The following is an 18229-nucleotide window of genomic DNA, read 5'->3' on the forward strand; positions in this document are numbered from 1 at the left end:
GATACATCCACATCTTAAGTTACTTTTTAGGGTCTTAACTCCAATATTTACACGATAGGTTAATACAAAGCACCAGTAACACCAGCAGTCTAAACTAAATCCTCCACAGAGCTGTTATGAACTGTCGTCTGCAACATAAACCATCCTCTCCTGCACAATCTCCATCTACTGAGGTCCGTTCTGGTTCAGATGAAGCACTCTAAACTCACTTTCCTCCTCAGGTGAGCAGTGCCGCTCATGTGGAACCTCTCCACAGAGCAGATGGTGTGTTACGTGATCGAGCAGAAACCTAATAGCTGCGCTGTGTTTTCCTGGACGGACTCGACAGTCATCGCCGTGACTCGCTGGTTGTTCTTCAGGTGAGCCCAACAGCTCGGTGCCTCCCAAGTTCATCAGGTTTCCGCTCGATCGCATAACACAGCATTTGTTTGACGTGTTCCGGGGAATAGAGCGTTATTCACCGTGGCGCTGAGCACACAACATCCTCCATCTGCTGTTTGGTTTTATGGCCTTGGCTCCTATGGTAACTACCAGACTATCTCGCGCAGCACATGGCCGAGACGGGCACAGAAAGCTGAACACACTTACTGCCGACATCCAGCCTGGCGTTGCATGTGGACATCCCAGCTTCGTTGATGGCAGACAGAGTGTACCAGCCAGCATCGGACTTCATCACCCTCTCTAGCAACAAGCACTGCCGGCCGGAGCCGTCCTGGTACAGACTGTGGAGAGACAAGAGCTTCAAACTGTGGAATGCAAAACGCCTAAAAGTAAAAATAAAGAAATAAAATGAAAATAAAAAGAGAACTAATGTACAATTCTTTTGCATGGAAGTGCATTTTGTATAGCCTAGTATGCACATCATCCGACAGCACTAGTTGTAATCAGAGCTGCACAACAAAATAAGCCCCTTGATTCTCACACATATTTTTAATAATGTTAAAAATCGCTGTGCACGTTACTTTTTCTTTTAAACCCAAACTGGCCAATTTATTTTGTTTTCATGTGGCAAAAAACATAAATATCACTTTGCAATGTGGGGAAACATAACTAACCCTCTTATTACCTTCAAATTTCCTTTGGTTCAATTTGACCCCAGCAAATTTAAACCTCCAGAAAATATCATAATTAAAACTGCTACTCACGTTTATGTGTAAATAGCCCTTTAAATAAAACTGAAAAAAATATGTTTATGACTTATTTAGAGATGCTATAGGAGGGTTAAGAATGGGCAATACATAACTGGAAATGTACAAATCGTGCAGCAACAACGGCTCAACAAAGTAATATCAAATGTTTTGGCCCTTTACGTGCATCAGAATCTTCTACCAGCCCGTAGATAACTTTGTCATTTAGTTTTGAGCACATAGTGTACAGTTGTACTTTTAAGTTTTTGAAAACTGCCAAACAACATACAGATGTGGAGAGTACATTTCCATGGAGATGCTTATTAAAGGAGCTGCTACTTGTGTTTGCTACCAGAGAGGAAGCTCTTCAGCAGGCTGCCGGGATCCCATTAAAGGAATTACTGCTTCAAGTACACTTGAATATTATCCAGGAATAGGACAAGAGCTGCCTCTTACCTCATTCTGTTGGGGTCAATGCGCAGCATGTCTTTATCTTTCTTCCAGAAAAGCTGCGGAGGAGGAGAAGCATCCACTTTACACTCTAACCTAACGGTGTCGCCTTCTAGAGCTCTGGAGTTCAACATCTTCTGGACGAAGGTGGGAGGACGGAGAACTTCCTGAGCTGCAGACAGGAGGACAAGTGGGTTCAGTTCTGTCTCACTCTGGTGTAGATTTACTGAATCAATCCCCATCATCAGCTCACTCTACTGAGACAAACTTCTGCTTTACCTAATACATCGAGCCTCATGGTGAATCTGCTCTCCCCGGCTCGGTTTCTGGCCACACACTCGTACACGCCGGCGTGATGCACCGTGACGATCTCTATGATGAACGAGTGCATCCCTTTTTCACACACCAGCATCTTGTGGTAGTCGTCTGGACGGATGGCTTTACCGTCCAGGTACCAGCACACGTCTGGGGTCGGGAGGCCTCCAACCTGAAGTCATAACAAAGTTTTTTCACCCCTTTATTTAATTTTCACATCAACTGCCATCGTTGCATTGACTGTATATTTCTGAGGGAGCCCTGATCTTGCAGTTATAAAGACTTGAGTGTCAAATGTGAAGCCCGTAGCGAGATTAACCTTGAAGTCGATCCTGCAGAAGCGTCCCTCCTCCACTGTGAGGTCCGGGGGGATCTGCAGGAAGCGAGGAGCGTAACATTTCTCCTGGATAGCTGATCCCTCGTTGCCCCTCTCGTCTGTCCCTGAGTGGTGCCTCCCCCTGCAGAGAAACATTACTTATTTATAACCTCATTTTACCTCACTTTCACTGACTGAATACTCGTGAACAAACACAGGCAACCACATTAACGCCGATATCGGTTCTGTTTCTGTCCTCCATGGCATGGATACTGCACGGCAGGCTCTCCAATGATAGGCAGCTGGAGTTACAAGACACTCAGTAGACGTGGGAATATATTTATGGCCCCACACGATGTAGAGAAAGTTAATACAGGCTATTAATATGAATGGATGCTTTACTGGAAATGTTCAATGTATAAAATCTGCTCATTTCTACATCATATTAAATAGTTGTAATCAAGTAATTTAAAAATCAGTTTGGATATGAGTGATTCAGGTCAGTGTAAGTTTGTTTTTTTCATGATATCACACTTAAACATAAAAATGTTTTCTCCAAAATAGTAAACGACTATTTACTGCTTCTGTGATGTCACCTAATAAAGCAGTTATGTGCCCTCAAACGGACACAATCACAAAGCTTCAATTATTTCTGCCGTGGAGTGAAAAACAAAGCGATCATAATTATTTTTCATCCACAACACTGTTATGCTGAATCGTTCAAGGCTCTAATGATCACTGGAAGCCTGGGTTAATAATTACATGCGGTATTGATGTATAAATGGTGTTTACCAGAGTCCACCCGTGTGTCTTCCTTCTGGTGAGTCTGGCTGTAACAGAAAACAGATCAGCATGAAGAGGTGTAATCGCAGGTTTCAGATTTGAGAACTAATCATAGAGGTCGACCGGATGACAAAATGCCAGGAGGGTAACTCTGTGCGTGTGAGAGTGTATGTTCTGACACAATAGTCCTGTTGTCACCAGTGAAAGGGGCTCGTTCCCAGAAAAGCAGGCCAGAAATAGCCGCTGACAAACCTTGTTGGCTTGACAGGACGGGGTGTGTGTGTGTGTGTATGTGTGTGTGTGTGTGTGTGTGTGTGTGTGTGTGAACGTATGCGATGTTTCGTGTTGTGTGCGACAGAGAGAATAGATGGTGCAAAGCCCTGTGTGTGACAGAGGCTTTTTGACAGAACAATCCTGCACACACACACACACACACCCACACCCACACACACACCCACACACACACACACACACACACTCACACACACACACACAGAGCGAGCAGGTCAGAATGACAGCATGAGGCAGCTCACTGATGATTATGCTGCCCGGCTCTTTCAGCTTTGGGCCTGGGAGCCCATCAGGAGGCCCTGAGAGGGAAACCGGCTCCCCGTGCAGCCATTCAGACCCAAACGACTGCATGAATGTGTGGTCTTTTTGCTTAATAGCAAAATGAAAGCTAATGCGTTCTGGAGCAGAGCCAACATAAACGTCAGCTCTGCAGCACACATCGGTGCAACCTGAAGCACACTGTTGGGATCGAAGGACTTCTGTATTAAGGGCTATTCCATCGCAAATCATCGAGTCCTTCTGAGAGATCATCGCTGATTCGCTGGAAACTTTTTTTCTCATAACCTGTAAATATTCAAAATGTTATCTGTAAAATTTTAACTGTTAAATAATTTCCAAAAAACATTTTTTAAGATAAAAACGTCCTTTGGCCACATTTCAAGCAATGAAATTTGAGATTTTTCTTAGTTATATTTAAAGAACCACCCTGAAACTCCACAACTCTTTGTTTTAACATCCATCCATCCATCCATTATCTATACACCGCTTAATCCTCACTGGGGTCGTGGGGGGCTGGAGTCTATCCCAGCTGACTCAGGGTGAAGGCAGGTTCACCTGGACAGGTAACCAGTCTATCACAGGGCTACACTTAGAGACAGACAACCAAGCACACTCACATTCACACCTACAGACAATTTAGAATCACCAATTAACCTCAACATGTTTTTGGACTGTGTGGGAGGAAGCCGGAGAACCCAGAGAGAACCCACGCTGCACGGGGAGAACATGGAGACTCCACACAGAAAGATCCCGGGTGTCCTCACCGGGACACAAACCAGCGACCTTCTAGCTGCGAGGCAACAATGCTAACCACCAAGACACCTTGCAGCCCTTTCATATTTAAATATTTTAAATATTCTCACAGATAATCACATATTATTTGATCTACTTTATAAATATTGCTGATAATGAATCAGAGACATGATGCGAAATGATGAGAACATTTCAGGCTTTTATGTTCCTAACAGTCCTTGAAATATTGTCATTGAAACTTAGCTCTATGATGAAACACTTCCAGGGAAATTAGAGACGGTCGAGCAGAAATTGCTCTAAAAAACTGATGACTTGAGATGGAATGACCCGTAAATGAGGCTCACTAACAAAATAAATGCTGTACCTGGTCCAGTTGTGAGTCTGAAAGATTATCTTGGTCAAACATGTAGGTAGCGTTGTCTGGACCCAACAGCCTGCGAGCCATACGCTCCTCATAGGATAGTTTCTGTCAAAACGAAGCTGCATGTTGTTAAATAGTCATTTTTCCACACACACACATATAAAGTGTGTTACTGAGTATGCTACAGAATTCTACTCTGCTCTGTACAAGAAGGCACACGCTGTCAGTGGGCTGCAGGCTGTGTGTTGTTGGGGGAATGTTGTGTGAATGATGTGTAGGGCTCTTTTTCACCTCTCCCTTTGCAGGACACACAAACAAACACACCTGGTTGGTTCTCCTCCTCGCCTCCTTTGAGCGAAGCTTCTTTTCCAGATCCTGAATGAGGGCGTCTTTGGAGCCCTGGATGTCTTCATCTGTGGAGCGAGCGGAGGAAGGCCGAGGAGCTACAGACTTCTTCAAGATGGGTTTGGGAAGGCTGGGGAAAAAGTAAAAGAAGAAAAGGTAAATAACAAACCTTTATTCACTAGTTGTGGAAATGTAGTCTGATCTACAGCGCTGACAGAAATTAGTAGGACTCTGTCAAGTTTTCCACATTTTGTTGCTTCAGACTCTTCATCTGCACAAGCTGCTCCACAATGACAACAATAAAAGACTGAAACATCCCATTTACAGAAGTATTGAAGCCCTTTACTTGGTTCAAGGAAGCAATGATGGCCTCAAGTATTCCTAGGAATGATCCCACAAGCCTGTCAAACCTTTCTTTTGGAAGTTTCTCCCAATCTGTTTAATGGAATCCTTTAAATTGGCCAAATGGGGAGCATTGGTGTAAATTCATTTTCAGGTCTCTCTAAAGCTGCTTTATTGGATTCAGATCTGGACTCGGCTGAGTTTTTCTATGTTGTCTTGGCCGTAGACTTTGGGTCATTGTGTTACTGAATTGTAAACCTGGCTGAAGTCCTGAGCACTCTGGGCAAGACTTTTGTGATGATTGCTCTATATTTTTTCTGCATCCCTCTCTGCTAACTCTCATCTCCGTCCCTGAAGCTGCCACCAGTGTCTGACAGTAGGGACGGTACTATGCTGTTTGGAATTGTGGCCAAACAGTTTAATTTTTCTTCCCTCGGTCCAGAGGATTTGGCTTTTCATGGTCTGAGCATCATTTATGTGTCTCTTAATGAGGAACGTCTTATGTGTGGCCTGTCGGTGAAGTGCTGCACTGACGGGCTCAACGCTCTGTACAAAGAATTCAAACAGACCACCGAGTTCCTGGTTATCTGTCTGAACAAGGCCCTTCAGACTCCTCCAATCAATTTGTAGAAGCATCTCAAGGACCTCTGACAGAAATAGGATGCACCAGAGCTCAGCTGCGAGTGTCATAACAAAACACTCCAACTGCTTTGTCACTGTGGAGCAGTGGGTGAAGAATGACAACAAACTATTTAATCTGTTCTGAGACGAATCTGAAACACAACAGTGTGAACACTTTCAAAAGGTCTGAAATCCGTCCGTATGCAGAGTGCTTTCTATTCAGATTTCTTACTTAATTAGTGAAGAAATATATACGCAGGTTAATAGTGTTCAATGTTGTTTTCACTTTCATACATTTGCTAAATAGTTAAACTTGTACAGTATCGTGCCATCATTCCTGCTGAGGCTGTCATTTTTTCTGGTTAGTTGGAGGATGTACATTTGAAAGTAGTAATTTACCAACAGCTGGCTCCACAATTATTATGTTTAACCTTAAATGTTGCTGTGTAAGAGGAGGCAGGTCTCAGGTTCCCTTTCTGGGTGTTAGAATTTCAGAAACAAACAAAAATTCTGTGACTTTTTGGCAGAACTGGGCTGAACTGCAGGCAGAGAGGGAAGAAGACAAGTAGTTAAAAAAAAATGTATGTAGGTAAAATATCTATAGCATGTCGAATCACAATTTTGTCTCAGTGTGGGAGGGAACCTGATTCCAGGATTTTTACATTTTTGCCAAAATAATGAATCAAAGAATTTTAAAAAATGATTTATAACTATGTTTTAGTGCACAAAGGAGATTTGCTGTTGCCTCAGAACTGCAGGACTTTAAATTGTCGTGTAAAATGAGCCAACAGGAAGTAAAAATTAAATAGGACTCAGAAGTTGCTTTGAGTTTAGAAGGTTAACCTTAAGTTGAACTGACAGTGTTTGTATCCAGGCACACACTATGTACAAGCATTCATATTATCACGTTAAATCTGTGGGGAGGACTGGGATTCAGACTGTTCAGGATTTCAACCCAGATGGTCATCATATGATGTTTTTTAGTCCGATTTTCCACCTCTTAGGTTCTTCAAAGCATCTATTCTCTCAGTTTAACTCAGATGACAGTTTATCAGGTGCAATCAGGTAAAACCAATGCAGCCTCATACAACAGTTTGGGGGAAAACACACACCTCAGTGCCCAGGTTTTGTTCAAACAGTCTTAGAGAACAGTTGATTCAGCTTTATGGTCAATTACAGTTTGTGGTGCTGTTGAACTGTGCAGCAACATGCACAGAGAAGTTTCTCTCATTCGGCCTACCCTCATAAATGGGATGAACAGAATAACAGAAATCAGCCTGCACTTATCTGAAACGTGCAAATAAAATGAAAGTATACTTCAACTCACATGCTTGGCGTTCCCTTATAGCTGGCGGGCAGCGAGACCACAGCAGGCGGTACCCTGTTCTGACTGTTGGGAGTGTTGGGCTGTGGGAGAGAGGAGGAGGAGGAGGAGGAGGGAGGAGAGAGAGGGGAGCGAGGGAGGGAAGGGGACACCGGGAGAGGTTGCTGAGGGAGGGAGGATGGAGAGGAGGAGGCCCTCATGGGGAGGAGAGGGCTGGAGGGAGCAAGTGGGGAGCGGGATGGAGAGGGGAAGCCGGAGCTGGGAGACAGTTTGGAGGAGAGAGGGGAGAAGGGGGACTGGGAGGGCAGCACCGAGCAGAGGTAGGCAGCTGAGGCTGACAGGGAGTCCTGGTTAGCCGGCAAGGTGGCGCTGCCCAGACCGGTGGCACTGGGGACGCTGGGGGTGAGGGTGATGGTGGAGCGCATGGTGGTGCGAGGGAGGGTGGATGAGGGGGAGGGGGAGGGGAAAGGTGAGGACGAGGTGGTGGCAGAGGGGCTGAGTAAAGGGGTGATGGTGGGAAAAGGAGGTGCGATGGAGGAAGCCGGGGTGGTGATAGGAGAGCTGAGGCTGGAGGAGGACGGGGAGGACTTCCCTGTTCCGTTGGCCTGAGTCTGGATCTGTGTCTGGGCCACTGACTGGTTCTGAGTCTGACTGAGGCTCAGCGACTGAAGCTGTGTCTGGGCCACTGACTGGTTCTGAGTCTGACTGAGGCTCAGCGACTGAAGCTGTGACTGAGTCTGAGACACAGACTTTGACACTGACTGAGTCTGAGAGAACGACTGACTATGTGTCGACACAGACTTGGTCTGACTCTGCGTCTCCACAACATTTTGACTCGTCTGGGCACTGCTGAGGGTTTGCTGGGAGTTGTTCTGGTTCTCCTGGGCCTCCTTCAGCACGCTCTCGTAGCTGGGTGCTTGGAAGGCCGGCTGCGACTGAATGAAGTGCCTCGGACGCTCATAGTTGAAGGCACTGGGAGGGAAGGCACTGGGGGTGAAGGTAGGCAGGTCCGACAGGTTCATGTTGTTGTTGCCTCCTGACTGGGAGGACTGGAGGAGAGAAGACACTGACATTTACAAAAACTGAAAAAGATGGAGTTATGCCATTTCTGATGTAATGAAAAAGAGGCTTTGATAAACTTCCACACATTTCCATTTGCTGGGCTGAAGCTAATTAACATGAACATGAAAAACCAAACGTCACTTAAACATAAAAATCTAATGGTTTTACCCTTGGTGAGCAAACGCTTACATACGCTTGGAAACTCAACACTGCCATAACATATATTATAGTCCTATAACTCAGAAGTTTCTAAGATGGAATCACTGAAACACATCTTTCTCTGTCACAAAAACAATCATATGTTTCTTTCATAGATTTATTAAAGCTCTTCTGGAAAAATGCCAAAATGTGCTGGGTCAAACATATACGTACAGTAATGCCATTATTTGGTTAAATGTTCCTCAGCCATTTTCACCTCAACTAGGCCCTTCTGGTACCTGTCGACAAGCTTCTGGCAAAGTTCTGGTTGTATCTTTGACCACGCCTCTGCACAACCAAATTTGTTGGCTTTCTGACACAGACTTGTTTCTTCAACTCAGCCCACAGATTCCTGTTGGGGTTTCAGTCAGGATGCTGGTGAAGAAAGTCTAAAACCTCAATTCTAGCCTGATTTAAACATCTCTTTAACACTTTTGATGTCACTGCCTTGTTGGAACACCTAACTGCAACCAAGACCCGACTTTCCAGCTGATGATTTTAGGTCTTCCTTAAGAACGTGGAGATAATCTTCCTTCTTAATTATTTCATTTACTTTGTGTAAAGCTCCAGTTCTACTGGCAGCAAAACAACCCCAGAGCATTATACTGCCACCACCATGCTCGACAGTAGGTTTGGTGTTCTTGTGGTTAAAAGGTCTAAACTTCTCACGACCAAACATATTTTTGGCCAAATAGCTCAATTTAGTTTCATCTGACCACAGAAATTTTTTCCAGACTTAAAAACAGTTTGCACAGGTGATTTTGGGATCTGCAGTTGCTTGAAGTGACTTTTCTGACCCGTTCAAGTCAATGATTTGTTTTTTTCAAATCTGTGCTGAGTTACTTTCCCGTTGTAGCATTTGTGGCTGATGAGTGTATCAAATGAGTCTGTTGAACATTTAAATCGTCTCAGAGAAATCCGCAGCTGGAGTCATTTGTATACACTCCTGAAAGGCCATGTCACTAAGAAAAACTGATCAACACAGCTTTCTATATCACTCAAACTGATAATTCAAGGCGTTGCATGTATATTTTTGAACCAGCAGATTTTCTAACATTTCCAGGAGACCTATAACAAATGCATGAAAGAACCAAAAGACAAGATTGTTTTTTGTGATGCATATGTTTCAATGACTCCATCACAGAAAACAAGGAGTCACAGAGGTCACTGGAAACTCTGGTCTGCAATATTAAACATGGTCTTTATACGTATGTAAGTTTTTGCTCACAACTGTAAGTAGAGCAGAATAATAGCTACAGATACTGTCTATTGCAGACAGACAGCAACAACTGCAGCAAAAAAAAACAACCTCCCACAGAGGCCTAAAGTGATGAGGAATGCTCTTACTGTGAAAGTGAGCTTGCTTGGAGTAAACAGCTTGGTTGTCGGGGCTTTCTCCTCCTTGACTTGTTCTGGTGGTGGTGGTGAGGGTGGAGGCGGAGGGCTGGGTGTACAGGCTTGGATAGTGACCTCCGGTGACCTTTGTCCCTCTGAGCTGAAGGCACTCTCCTCCTCGCTGCGACCGAACGGCTCTTCAGAGGAGTAGTTGACCAGCTGAGGCTCCGGGAAACTGACGGGTAAACACAGACGTGAGTTAAAATACATTCACAAAAACTATTTTGTGAGGAGAAGAGAGCAGATTTAAGATAACTGATGAATGAATTATAGAAACTGTTAAACTGAAGTTCATCCGCATAGTTCCTGAAGCTAAAGAGATCATATCTGTGACAAACCCCTGATCTGACAGGAGGTCAAACAGAGTGTCAGCTCTGCCTGCAAGTAATTCCACGATGTAAAGCGCCTCAGATACACATTAAATATAGATGTTTGTATAGATTCTCAGCCATCCAGGTCATGGTAATGGTAGGAGCTTCAGCAGAAGGCAAATGGACTTCAACATGTTTCACCTCTTATCCAAGAGAAGCCTCTTGGGTGAGAAGTGAAACATCTGCAAGAACCAAAACAAGGAGTCCAGTTGTCTTCTACTGAACATATTCAAAGTCTGTTACATATGCTTAATTACATTATAGTCCTTGACTAAAATCAATCACTTCAACGCATTTATTCAGGCATTCATCAAACACTGGGGTCCAAAAACTATTTATGTGATACTGTATAAAAAACACCAAAAATCCATCCTAGAGTTAACATTTTGTCCAGTTTGTTCACATAAAACAGAACATTTCCTGACTCAAAAAGAGCCTTTAGGGCATAATTAAGCAGGAAACTAAGCATGATCAATCCACATACAGTAAGAGAATAACTGTGTCTCCGTTGCCTTATTTTAAATCAATGCATTTTCCTCTCACTACTGGCCATGTGAAAACCACAAATGATCACATTGTCAACTGTTCTCAAGTAAATGATCCCCTAATAATTAACAATAGGTAAAAACATGTTAGTTTTTGTCTTATTCTGAACTCCTATTCGACTCCAAAAAACCCTTTGAGTTTGTTGGGATTTCGGTACACATTTTGTAACGTCTTCATCTTACTATGCGAAGAGCCTTGAGATGATACACGTTGTGAATTTTAGTGCTAGTGATTTTTCTTTAGTGTCAACAATCGCAGAGTGGGTTCTGAGCAACAGGTCAAAACAATTAAACTGTACAAGGTTGGTGCTCAATCTCAGCAATAATCTAATAACCTCAGTGCTGTGACACCAATCTGAGACAGAAACTCTTGGCAGAAACAATCACTGTGACTGTAGGAATACAAACATCGAGTTGGGAAACAGATGAGAACTAAAGCATGACTGGTGGGAGTTTGGCTCAATAAATCTAATTTAGACAAATATTTTAGGACCTTAAGTTGCACTGAAGACGACGGGTGTTGATGGCTCCTTAAGAATATCAGTATCTGGAACTCCCAACTAGTCAGTCAGAACTGATGAAGCCTCTCGGATGAGAGATCTTCAAGAACCTTAAGCAGGTCCAGTTGCTACGATTAAACTATGAGAACAACCAAGACCTGGACGACTGAGAACCTTCACAGACATGCTACTGAAGACGATTAAGAAACGGCTGCACAAGCATTATACGAAATGCTCACTAAATCTCGCTGTATCTATCTCAACAGCTGATGTCTATCATGCTGGTCCCCTCACCAGGAGACTCTGAGCACCATCAGTGGCTCAGCTCTTCACTGTTCAGATCCACATGACGGCTGGTGAGAAAAAGTCTTCATAGCGGTTTGTTTCCCCCTGACTGTCATCGCAGCAGTGGAGCTGTCTGATGGGAGTAACAGATATCATCTCAGCCCACTCACTGGTTCTCTTCCTGTAATACCCGGCCTGGCTGCTCCTTTACTTTTCTACAAGGAAGGAATGCTGTTCCCATGACTACCACGTAGTCTGGCCTGGGCAGCAGCGTGATGACAATAGCAGTCTCTCTCTGCGCTCTCGCACAAACACCGTTTCTCTGCATTTCTGGTCTCCTGAGGGCACAAGACAGTTCTGGCTGGGACAGCATCAGCTGACAAACAGTCTGAAAGAGCGTGAAACTCCAACCTTGGATCTGGATCAAAATGCACCGATGGACAAACACAATGTTTTTATGATTATGTTTAACGATGTGTGCACTCGCATGTGGCCTTTCTGGATTCAAATCTAATTAAACTCCATTTGTACAGTGCCAGTTCACAGCGTAAGTGACCTCAGGCACTTCACATACTAAGGTCAAGACCTTTCAGTGCTACATTACAGGGAGAAACCCAAATGTTCCCTTTCAGGACGCCTTAAGAGCTTCTAAAGATGGATTTAGATCTGGTACTTCATACTTAACAAACAACAAGCAGCGTATTTTATGAGTGAGCACAACGCGGTACTGTCTACATTATTAGCTCTTCTTTACCCAAGGCCTGATGTTCCACCACATCTCTCTGAGGTTTGTACATTATTGATGATTAAATATTCCAGTAAATAACCTCCTAGCAGGATGGTGCAACCTACAAAGGATTTTAAAGGCAACAACAAACTACAAATAAATCAAATTAATTAGAGTTCACTTCGTTTCTGATCAAAATTCCCTCAAAATGATTATTAAAGACGTTACCAAGAAAAGATTTGACGGGGATTTTTAACAGTTGAAAAGTAAACTTAAAATCATTTTGGGTGAAATGATTTTGTACTTGCTGTACTTATTCAGCACTACGTGAAACACATTTCTCATTACTGTACCCTTGATAAGCCGCTAGTGGCACATATTAACCTGGAAGACGTGTAGTTCAGGCTTTCAGGTGAACACTTTTACCGAAAATACTTGTTAAGACAATCTTGTCGTCTTTACAGAGAATGGTACAAATACTGAAAGCTTTTAAAAAAAATATTATGTCACCAAATCAGGCCAAAAAGTGGTTTATTTAGTAGGTACAAGTCACATTTTGTCATGCATATTGTAGGAAGACGCTTATTAAAGCAACTTTGGTGACATTTTACATGTGCATTATTTAACAGCTGTCTTTTGTCAGAGCAGAGGGCGTTACTAATAACATTACCATTGTCTCTGATTGATTTAATGGTCCCAGTAAACCATTACAGTAAGCTAGCATGCACACTGCTGGGATGCTGTACATGTCACAACTGAAGGTAACGCAGTAGAAGTCAACCTGTGTGTTTTCTTGCAGGGACGACGTGTTTATGATTAGCAATCAAGAATATTGCTATTTAATATTTAGAACTAGGGCTGAACAATATGCAAAATAATTCACAAGGCAGCTATCTAGATTGATAACATGATTGTCACAAGTCATGATTTTAGTGGTAATAACAATTTTGCATTTCTTTTCCATTGGAAAAAACAACAAAAAAGGAAATAATGACTTTTTTATTTGGCTAAAAAGCAAATTCTGGGCATCTTTATAGCATCACAATGCTCCATTTATAATGCTATGTTGCAGGACATTTAGCCTTTATCAAGACAAACAAAAAAAAATGCAGCTAATGCAACGGAGGAGTCGCATGAGGTCATTTAGCAGTTCTTATAATATTATATCATCAATTGTTTAGCCGAATTTGGAACTGATATAATTTGCAGGATAAATTAAAACCTTGGTGGCAATATTCAGAATAACACAAAGTCCAAAATAAAGTAAAATATATTAAAAGGCCTTTGTTTTTAAATGTTTTACATATCTTTAATTCAAAGACAACTTATATTACATATATTACGTACTGTGGGCTGGACATTGCTTGAGACTACAAATAGAAAGAGGCGGCTGCAGCAGAGAAAAGTTTAAAAAAAAAAACAGCAACATCTATAATCAGAAAAATGCTGCATATTGTATCTGATAATCAGTCAGGCTGGTAACTGATTGATCCCTCTAATGCAGCACCTTTGTAAGGTATTTATTACGCCTGTCTGACGAGTCAATATGAGTGAATCTATGCAAACACAAACCAAGGTGGTGAACCGAAAAGCTCAAAGACATGTCGGCAGTTTATCAGCTCATCTAGATCTAAACTTGTCTGTGATTCTTTTTAAAGGTCGGCGGCGCCTCGGTTAATTCTCACTGTGCAGGATGTGAGGATGTGTGTATAAGTCTACTGAGTTAGTGAGAGTGTGTTGTAGTTTCTGTGCTTTTAATGCTGCTGCGTGAAAGCAATGTGTGTGTGTGTGTGTGTGTGTGTGTGTGTGTGTGTGTGTGTGACTTAATCCTGTGATAGCATGTGTGTGCGAGTTAGTGTGTGTATCTGTGTGTTTGTGTGATTAAGTGGGCAAAGCTATATTGGTCTTGGTATTCGGACATCGGCTGGCAGGTGCAGATGCTGTACTGGTGACCCAACCCTTTTAACACACACACATGCACACACACACACACAACCTGCATGGCATTGTGGGTAGGCGCATGCCAGGCTCTCCTAAGTCCTCTGTATGACCGACGACAACACGGAGGGACAACAATATGGGTGTTTAGCAAAATTTTGCAGACTTTTGCAAAATAAAAGTCGACCGGACTAACGTGTACGTCCTAAACACTGGGTGGAGATAAAAACATCACTTTCATCCAGAGAGGGATTGTGGATGAGCGTCATTTACTTCATTAATTCACTCATTTGTCGATTTATTTGACAAGCAACCAAGGCAGGATCCATTCTAGCAAAAGCTGGATACACTAAACGTCTAACTACTGTTTTCTAACATCTTCATAACACTACTAATCAACCAAACAAGGTTACACAACCCCACTACAATAATTTACTTTCAAGTCAGGATAAAAGTCGTGCAGCTTATTGCATTTTGATGACAGACCAGGAGAAGGAACTTCAGCCAGAAAAGGAAAGCGTTCATCATCTCAAATAAGATGAAAAGTGAGGAAAGCAAAAATTTACTTTAATACATACCAACTTGCCATGCAAAAAGACACAACACCCATTTATTTGGCATCTGAAAGTACTCTTTAGCCAACCATAATAAGCAGATTGTGTCACTATTTATGTTCTTTTTTATTATTATTATTATTATGGGGAAAAAGCACAAACCACCAGATGCATCACAAGCTACAGATAATCCACTTCCTCCTCCTCCTCGTTAAATGATCAAATCAATAACAAAAAATCAGATAAACTTGAAGTTGCCCGGAGAACCTCAACGTGACCTTAGACGCCAGACTGCTGCCAGCTCCGTCTGAACAAATGTTGTTGTGTGCAGCAGCAGCAGCAGCGCTGAGGAAAAGAGGGGGGTTTCTGAAGGACACAGACGCCATGTCTGCTCTTCACATTACAGATGAGATCATCGCCCCGGACGCTGGAGTGGACACACTGATCCCAGCCAAGCATACTTCACACCATTAAACACCCACTGGATGCGAATGTGAGCCCAAGTCAAAGCTGAGGACGCACTTGGTGAAAACAAAAAAAACAAACTCAAGAGATGAAATATCACTGAGCAGCACCAGTGACAGGATGCTCAACTGTGGTACTTCTGACATTTATGTTATTTGTGGTTCCATATTCAAAATTGTAGTCATTTTCTGCTCCAACTGAATGCATGTGAATGGAAGCATTTCTGCACATACTTTAAAAATGAATAAATCAACAATAAAAATACCACAAAGGGACCCCTCTCTATTGGTTATCTAACATTTACAGACACTTTTCCTTACATTTGAGTCATTCTGTGGCTGCTGGTGAAGCCTGAAGGGCAGATCTCATAGTGCCACTTTACACATGAGCTCATGACTGTTTCTAAGGTACCACTTGGCTAAACTATGGATTGTGTTACATGAAGCTAACACAACAGTAAAGACGTATATTTATGGTGTTTCCAAAAGTAGAGCTCCAGAGGATCCCAGAGAAGCGAGAAATATGCTCATATCACATTTCACTTCATTCCCACGTGTGTTTGAGGGGATGTTTTAGAAACTAGCCTCCTGAGTTAGCCAAAGTTACGTGAAAACCTGGGCTAACGGTTAATTAAAAGTCAGAGCTAGCTTAATTATCTCCAGGCTACTCCCCCCTCCTGTAGCGGCTCTGAAGCGGCACCGACCGTGACACAAACCCCTAAAATAGACCAAAGTTCACTTTCCAAGCGGCTCTAAACATAGTTTGGCCTTTAAAGGAGAGCTCGACGTGTTGAGTTACCGCGATATAAACAAAGAAGGAAAATTAGCAAGTTTGTAAATTAGCTTAAAATGCGGGAAAAAAAAAGTTTGAGTCCAAAAAAGCGACAGTTTCAGGTTGGAGGGATGAAACCGCCTCCCCTGTAGCGCGGACACAGACGGGATGTGGTCTTACCTCGGTACACGGCTCTACGGCACCGTCCTCAGAGCCCGGTAACGGCTGAATGGAAGCGGACTTTCTCAGCGGGAGCTCCGGTCCGAACTCCGCCGAGGAGCTGCGCTGCAACAGGTGACACCGCGCGTTCACGGCGGCCCAGTATGCGGGGCGACGTGAACGCGCAGGTCCAGCAGCGGCTCAGCATCGTCACCATGACGACACGCCGAGGTCCTCTCCTCGCTCCCGGCATTGTTTTGTTCAATCACTTTAATTAATGTTGAAAATCACTCTTTAAAAAGCAGCATTTGTTTCCTGATTAATCATCAATACAGCTGATAACTGATAAACTTCATTCACTTCTTTATTAAATAGAAAATTGACCTGATCTGCACGTTTAGAATAATACAACAGCGACCTCATCTGGACAAAAAGAGGAACTGCAGCAGTTTTCTTAAAGGAAATAAGATTCAGTCGTCCTCAAATGTATTCATACCCTCCCATTAAAGAAGGAAAAAAGTCACGGAAATAAGCTGACATTGACAAAAAAAATTAATAATAAATAAAAAATTAATGAAAATCATGACGTTGCTTTTGAGTTGTGGTTCAACAGAAATATTAAGAAAACAAAAAAATAAGCAAACAAGCATGATGGGACCCGTAAACTGATATTTTGTTAAACAACTCTTTGAGGCAATCAATGCAATCAAGTGTTTTCTGTAACTCTCAATCAGACTTCTGCACCTGTTGACAGGTAGTTTGATTTTGGCCCACTGCTCATCAGCAAAGTGCTCTAATTTGTTTAGTTTTTATTTTTTTAAATTATTCTTTTCAACCACAATTCAAAATTAATGTCTTATTTCACTGAATTATAATTTAGCAAATTTTTATTTATTATTACTTTTTTCAATTTCTAGTTATTTAAGTGACTATTGTGAATTTTGCCTTTTCTTTAATGGAAGGGTATGAATACGTTTGGGGATGACTGCAAGCCTTTATTAATCCCACAGTGGGGGAATTTGCGATGTTACAGCAGCAAAGATCGTACAAACATTTAAGCAATGAAAAATAGATATTACACAGAGTTTTTAACCTGAAAAACATTCATAAATCACATGATATTGTACCAAAGAGATGTATGAGTTTTGTGTGCGGTCTACTGGGAGCAGTGCTGGTTGTACAGTCTAACAGCAGCAGCAAGGAAGGACCTGCGGCATCGCTCTGTCACATATACCACGTCACAAATACCCACTAGATAAACGAGTGCTTGATTCGTTAGTAATGCCTATATAAGCAACCACCCTTTTTGGAAGTTTTTCCCATATTTCTGCTTTTCAGCTTTGAATTACTTTCAGTTTAATTTCACTTTTTTGACAAGAATTTACAAAAAAGACATTTTTTTTTAAAGTAATGTCAACTAAAAACATTAAACAAGTACTTGCGTAAGTATTCGCCCCCTTAAAGTGACTAATTCAACACAGGTGCAGCCAAATTGGAGCTAGACGCAAATGGTAGATTTTAAATAGTCTTCACTTTTAACCTTAGCGAGGTTTTGCAAAGTGCTTCACAGTGTGTTTCTCATTTTACCCAATCACCCACACACTCATTCACAAATGACTGCAGCATTGCCATGAAGGGGGTGGGGGGGCTCAAGGCACAAAATTAGTAAAACGAAGATAGTCTGAGTGCAGTGAATGCGCCTCATGTGACTGCTGTATGAAGACGCCTGTATGTGGAAGGTCCAGTCACTGGTGAATAAGTTCTCCTGGCTATAAATGCACCATGACGACAAAATAACACTCTGTGATAAGGTTATTACAAAGCATGAGAAACTTTCCAAGTCACTGAATGACCCTCAGAGTACCAGAAATAGAAGGTATACGGCACATAAGCTGCCTAGAGCTGGTCATCATCAAAAACTGAGTGAGAACAGTGAGGGAGGCCACCAAGAC

At 42.5% G+C, this 18229-nt stretch overlaps 1 protein-coding gene across 1 annotated transcript in view; it reads right to left on the reverse strand.

The window, feature by feature from the left end:
* The window catches only part of myot (myotilin), a 41012-nt gene that overhangs the window by 4759 nt on the left and 18024 nt on the right, over positions 1 to 18229 (reverse strand). The window contains exons 8-18 of the mRNA XM_008279488.1: positions 12075 to 12081; positions 11834 to 12001; positions 9915 to 10137; positions 7311 to 8356; positions 5000 to 5150; positions 4679 to 4780; positions 3001 to 3038; positions 2212 to 2350; positions 1857 to 2064; positions 1584 to 1749; positions 589 to 722 (exon numbers count right to left, since the gene is read on the reverse strand). Of these exons, the coding sequence (XP_008277710.1) occupies positions 589 to 722; positions 1584 to 1749; positions 1857 to 2064; positions 2212 to 2350; positions 3001 to 3038; positions 4679 to 4780; positions 5000 to 5150; positions 7311 to 8356; positions 9915 to 10137; positions 11834 to 12001; positions 12075 to 12081 (2382 nt within the window). The remainder of the gene's footprint in view (positions 1 to 588; positions 723 to 1583; positions 1750 to 1856; positions 2065 to 2211; positions 2351 to 3000; positions 3039 to 4678; positions 4781 to 4999; positions 5151 to 7310; positions 8357 to 9914; positions 10138 to 11833; positions 12002 to 12074; positions 12082 to 18229) is intronic.

Source organism: Stegastes partitus, unplaced genomic scaffold, assembly GCF_000690725.1.
Source record: "Stegastes partitus isolate 25-593 unplaced genomic scaffold, Stegastes_partitus-1.0.2 Scaffold160, whole genome shotgun sequence".
NCBI lineage: Eukaryota > Metazoa > Chordata > Actinopteri > Pomacentridae > Stegastes > Stegastes partitus.